Source organism: Chiloscyllium plagiosum, chromosome 51 (assembly GCF_004010195.1).
Source record: "Chiloscyllium plagiosum isolate BGI_BamShark_2017 chromosome 51, ASM401019v2, whole genome shotgun sequence".
Taxonomy (NCBI): Eukaryota; Metazoa; Chordata; class Chondrichthyes; order Orectolobiformes; family Hemiscylliidae; genus Chiloscyllium; species Chiloscyllium plagiosum.
Genome location: NC_057760.1, coordinates 2,480,391 through 2,486,196, shown reverse-complemented (window position 1 = coordinate 2,486,196; position 5,806 = coordinate 2,480,391). Strand labels below are relative to the sequence as shown.

The window sequence follows — 5,806 nt, the reverse complement described above, 5'->3', positions numbered from 1 at the left end:
CCTCCGACAGTGCCCGCTCCCTCAGCGCTGACCAACCCCAGTTATTCGGTATGGTGGCCCTTCTCTCTGCAGTGGGGATAAAAGGCCGTTATCTTTCAAGTGTGGAGGTGAGAGTAATCCCCAGTGCTGTGCCCCTCACCTGTATCCTGACGGTATCCTGCAGTTTCAGGTACTTCTCCATGAGGAGCTGATTAATCTTCATTAAAATCAGGTTCATACCATCTCTGCTCACCAACATCAGATCCCGGTAGCACTGCAACACAACATCCGAGATCACCGTTAAGGTATGCAGGAAGCTGGCCAGCACACACTGAGGGACAATGCACGCGGTTCTATCGATGTGGACATCTCAGCAGAGAGCTGCCCCTTCCCAAAAATGGTCTACTCCTGCAAAGCCACAGTGACACCATCACTTAATCCTCTCTGGTCGAGGGGATATAACCGCTGCGTAGCCTGTCCCTGGATGATAAACAATTTCGCTGCTGTAAAACAAGGGCCTAGTGTTTGACCAGCACAGACTTGATGGGCTGAAAGGCGTCTATTAATAGGTTTTAAGCAAACAAGGTGGCACCCATTTCTTACAAAGATGAGGACTCACTGCTTTTCCCTCTCAGTGTGTTGACAGACATAGAGATGTACAGCACGGAAACAGACCCTTCGGTCCAACCCCTCCATGCTGACCAGATATCCCAACCCAATCTAGTCCCACCTGCCAGCACCCGGCCCATGTCCCTCCAAACCCTTCCTATTCATATACCCATCCAGATGCCGTTTAAATGTTGTAAATGTACCAGCCTCCACCAATTCCTCATTCCATACAAGCACCACCCTCTGGGTGAAATAGTTGCCCCTTCGGTCCCTTTTATATCTTTCCCCTCTCCCCCCTAAACCCATGACTAATGAAGGCAAGGTGAACCAAGTGACCTCTCCACTCTGCTGTCTACCAGCGACTCCACCTTCCAGGATCTGTGAACCTGCACCCCAGCGTCTCTTTGATGTTGGAATCCCCTTCCTCAAAAAGAAGTGGATACGAAAATCTTTTTAAGGCAGAAGTGGCGAGTATCTCAATGGCCAAGAGCAGGTCAGATTACTGGGGGGGGGGGGGGGGAATGCAGGAATACGGAGCGGAGGTTAAAATCAGATCGACCCGAACAGCACACTAGCTTCGATGGGCCAAGTGGCTTCCTCTCTGGTTCTCTGGCTGAGTTCGCCCTCCCAAGGCGCACACTGAGCCGCGGCAGAGGTTTTCAGGATGACACAACCCTCAAGAGCAGGGGAAGCTGAGTCCGCGCACCCTGCTTTCCAGCAGCCCACCTTCCGTAATCCCTTTAGAGAACACTTCCGGCCGTGCACCCGAGACCCTGGGACGGGCAAAGGGAAAGGATTCTCATCTCCTGTGCGGATCTTCGGCCAACCCTTGTCAATCTGGGACCCGTGTCCAGCGCCCAGCTTCCCCCTCCCTTGCAGCCTCTCCAAATCGGGCGGCCTCAGAGCAGCTCCCAGCCTTCTCAAGGCTGGCAACGTGCGTCAAGTGCAACCCAACCCTCTCTGGGTTGCGTCCCTTCCAGCGAAGGCTTTGGAATGGAGCCGTCCTCAGGCAGGCCACTGCACAGAATTCAACACTGACTTGCTGCAGGAGGCTGCTTTCAGGCTTCATGCCGGGGGGGGGGGGGGGGCTTACAGCACTCCACCTCACTACTCATCTCCTGGGACCTGCAGGGGCAGCCGCTCCACAGCCCCTTGTCAGTAACTTTACTGGCTCCCAGATGAAACACAACAGGTAAGCAATCAGAGTTGAGAGTGTGGTGCTGGAAAAGCACAGCGGGTCAGGCAGCATCCGAGGAGCAGGAGAGTCGACGCTGGGCACACGGTCATCAGGAACGCGGCCGAGGGCATGAACTGTGCGACGCAGCGAGGGACAGACTCACTGAGATCCTTGGAGGCAGGAGGACTTCTTCAAGGTCAACATCCTCGGAAGAGGCTCCGTACTAAGGTTAGAATGACGATGAGAAAGTGAGGACTGCAGGTGCTGGAGATCAGAGTGGAGAGCGCGGTGCTGGAGAAGCGCAGCAGGTCAGGCAGCATCAGAGGAGCAGGAGAATCGACGTTTCGGGCAAAAGCTCATCATCGGGAAGCAATCGTCCCCCCCCCCTCCACCGAGTAATAGAAGACACGTACTCAGCCGTACTGCCCGATTGCAGGGTCTGGATTAGATTGCAACCCAGACACAATCACATGGAATGGTAGAACAGTCTCAAGGGGCCGAATGGGCCACCACACCCCTACGTAACTCCCTACTTGTCAGGGCCCCTTCTGTGCGTGGACAACCAAATCCAACAGACCACCAGCACCACAAACCCGACACAGAGATGGGGCACATCTTCTCAAGGTCCAAGGCCCAGCTCAGGACGGTGACTGGGAGAAACACAGAGAAGGTCACTGACCCACTGTTTACTGAAGTTAACTGTGGAAAGAGTGTTGTAGCACTGCTTTTAAGAAGAGATAGATTTACAGCTTAACTGATGAACAAACTCTTGCGGAAAACTCTTCCATCTGCACTGAAGACTGCCTAGCAACAGCCTCTGAACTAAAGTTGGTTTCTCATGTACATGGGCAGCATGGTGGCTCAGAGGTTAGCACTGCCGTCTCACAGCACCAGGAACCCAGGTTCAATTCCAGCCTTGGGCGACAGACTGGGTGGAGTTTGCACATTCTCCCCCTGTGTCTGCGTGGGTTTCCTCCGGGTGCTCCAGTTTCCTCCCACAGTCCAGGGATGTGCAGGTCAGGGAGGATAGGCCATGGGAACTTGTCCCATAGTGCCCAGGGATGTGCAGGTTAGGGAGGATAGGCCATGGGAAATTGTCCCATAGTGCCCAGGGATGTGCAGGTTAGGGTGGGTTGCCCGTGGGGTGAAACTGCATGCAGGGTTACAGCAGTGAGTAGGGTGCCCTTCCGAGTGCAGACTGGACAGACTGAAGTGGCTTGCACCTGCACTGTGAGGGTGGAGTGGCTGGGGGGTGGCTTGCAAGGAGAAGTGTCGGTCACTCTCTCTGTCTCAGTCAGGATGGGAGCAACCGTCCGAGCTGAGAAGGTCTCCCTCTGTCAGCCAAGCAGTCGGAGAAACCTGAGAAATCGGCCGGACAATCTGAACATGGGTCAGAAGATGATCCAACATTCTGCACGTGGAGGCAACCAAGTAACTCAATCTGTCTCCCCAATTCACAGCCGCCACCTCAAGGTGGGGTGTATTTACATCTCTGTCGCTCTCCATGATCGCTGCATTCCCCTGGGAATCCTCTACCCCTGCATTGCATTTAAGTTCAGAACCCATTTTCTGGTTGTTCTTTATGAGGAACAGGTTAGTTTGGAGTTGGTTGCAGTCGCCTGGGTTTGCTGACAGGAACAACGAGAGAGAGAGAGAGAGAGAAACACACAGGCTGTTTCGCTGACTGAGCTGGACTGTTGGTACGGCCCGGGGAATGGTGGGATTTGATTATCAGCATATTCCTGCAAACAGCCCAAACACGTGGGCAGACCGACTCAGCACGTTTACAACAGCTAGCAGTCATGTGGCACAGCAGTAGTGCCCTGCCTCTGGCCCTGGAGGCACACGATCAGGGATTTGAACAGGTAGGGGGCTGAATGGTAGGAAAAGACTCACCCTTTGTGCTTGCGGAGGTTCTGTTAGAATCATCGTTAAGAGCCCCAGACAAACTTCCTCATGCTGCTGTGCACCCTTGCAGACCTGTCAAGTCAAGGCAGAGCGATCAGGCAGGGGAGGTGACATTAACCCCAACCCAATCTTTGTCCCACGATGCAGATTACCAATGGGACTCCCCAGGTCCCAGCAGGGTCTGAAGCTGCTTCAGGAGGAAGCAGTGGGATTATTGAGAAGACTAATTATACAAAATAAATAACAACTCACGCTCACGCTTTGATTCCCAGTTTAGGACGGTGGAACTTGGCAGGTGGTGGAATTTTGAAATCAGCAAAAAAGCATCTGGAATTAAGAATCCACGAAAGCGCTCTCAATTGTCGGGAAAACCCATCTGGGTCAGGGAAGGAAGTCTGCCCGTCTTTACCTGGTCCGGCCTACGTGACTCCAGGCCCACCACAATGTGGTTGACTCTTAGCTGCCCCTCTGGGCAATTAGGGAACAGGGCAGTAAATGCTGGCCCAGGCAGCAACATCCTCAGCCTGTGAACGATGAGACAAAGCCACACAGCTCCCACTTCCGGTCCTGAGGAACCGCTGAATGAGCAGAGTGTGGAGGATTAACAGCTCCTGACCGGGCTCAGACTCACAGTACCAAACTGATGACAGTCTCTGACACAGCTCTAGGATAGAGGTGGGAAATGCTAAGGATTAGGCAGAGCCCTGGAGGGGGGGGGGGGGGGGGCAGTGAGGAGATGGCGTAGGCCAGGCAGAACCCAAGGGTCATGGGGCAGGGTTCACAGTTCAGACCAGATGCAGCCCCGTTGCTGAGATGGGGGGGAGACGCTGAACAGGTGCAAGAGTGCCACCAGTGACATGGGGAAGCAGTTACAGCGTGACTGAAATGATCAGAGCGGAGTTTGGGATTGTGGGTCTGGGGCAGGGGGGGGGGGGGGAATAAAAGGCTAACAAAATGGCAGCAGCAGCAGGGCGATCGCTGCTGAGGTGTGAGGACATGACAACACAGATAGTGACAGAAATGCTGCCCCGTACTTACATGAGCATTCAATGCGTCGTTAGCTTCTCTCTCAGACACCCCGTTGACCATCGGCGAAATCACACTGAAACACCTCTCTAGCTTCTGAGCAAGAGAAGGAAAGGGGTGCAGTGAATATTGCTTTGTTAAGCCTGACAGAACACCATTCCTGTGGGGAGAGGCTGGGAGAACATGCTCCCTTCGGGCACTGTGGGAACTCTGTGAAACACTGACGTCTGCAGGTGGACAGTCCTCTGCTCACACCTCGCACAAGCAGGGACCACAGAGGGAGCAGCAAGGAGTCGGCAACGGGTCTTCCCCAATCCTGGCCAACCTCTCCGCCATGGGTGACTGCAGCCCCACTGGGTCCAAAGCCAAAATCAACCACCACTCCTGTCCACAAGACCATAACGAGGAACAGGAGGAGGAGGCCATTCAGCCCCTCGAGCCTGCGACACTATTCAATCAGAACATGGCTGACATTCCTCACATCCATTCACCTTTTCCTGATTCTCGGACTGATCAAAACCCTATCTCAGCCTTCAATATACACAAGGACTCTGGCCCCACAGCTCTCTTTGGGAAGGAGTTCCAAAGTCCCTCAACCCTCAGAAGAAATTCCTTCTCGGCTCAGTCTTAAAGTTAGCTCCCCCGTAATTCTGAGAACAGGCCCTTTGCTCTTGTATCCTCCCGTAAAGGGGAAACCTCCTGTTAGCACTGATCCTGTCAAACTCCTTCAGAAACCTGTGTGCCTCAATGAGATCACCTCTCATTGTCGTCGACTCCAGTCAGCACAGTCCCAACCTGCTGAGCATCTGCTCATTAAGCAATCCCCCTGCAGCAGGGAGTACACCAGTGAGCCCTCACTGAACCACCCGGGGAGACGGGGAGCCAGACAGTAAGCACCAGGGGGGAACGCCACACTTTGGTCCAAATACAACACCAAGGTTGGGCTGAACTGGTCTTGGACACGAGCTCGACCTCAGAGCCCTGGCACCATTCATCGTGGCATGGAGATGTACAGCACGGAAACAGACCCTTCGGCCCAACCCGTCCATGCTGACCCAGATATCCCAACCCAATCTAGTCCCACCTGCCAGCACCCGGCCCATATCC

At 54.2% G+C, this 5,806-nt stretch overlaps 1 protein-coding gene across 1 annotated transcript in view; it reads right to left on the bottom strand.

Moving 5' to 3' along the window:
- LOC122544763 (integrator complex subunit 3-like) overlaps positions 1-4,999 on the bottom strand; it is a 5,660-nt gene extending 661 nt beyond the window's left edge. Inside the window, exons 1-3 of the mRNA XM_043684087.1 lie at positions 4,712-4,999; positions 3,662-3,745; positions 140-253 (exon numbers count right to left, since the gene is read on the bottom strand). Of these exons, the coding sequence (XP_043540022.1) occupies positions 140-253; positions 3,662-3,745; positions 4,712-4,762 (249 nt within the window). The 5' untranslated portion in view covers positions 4,763-4,999. The remainder of the gene's footprint in view (positions 1-139; positions 254-3,661; positions 3,746-4,711) is intronic.
- Positions 5,000-5,806: the final 807 nt, after the last annotated feature.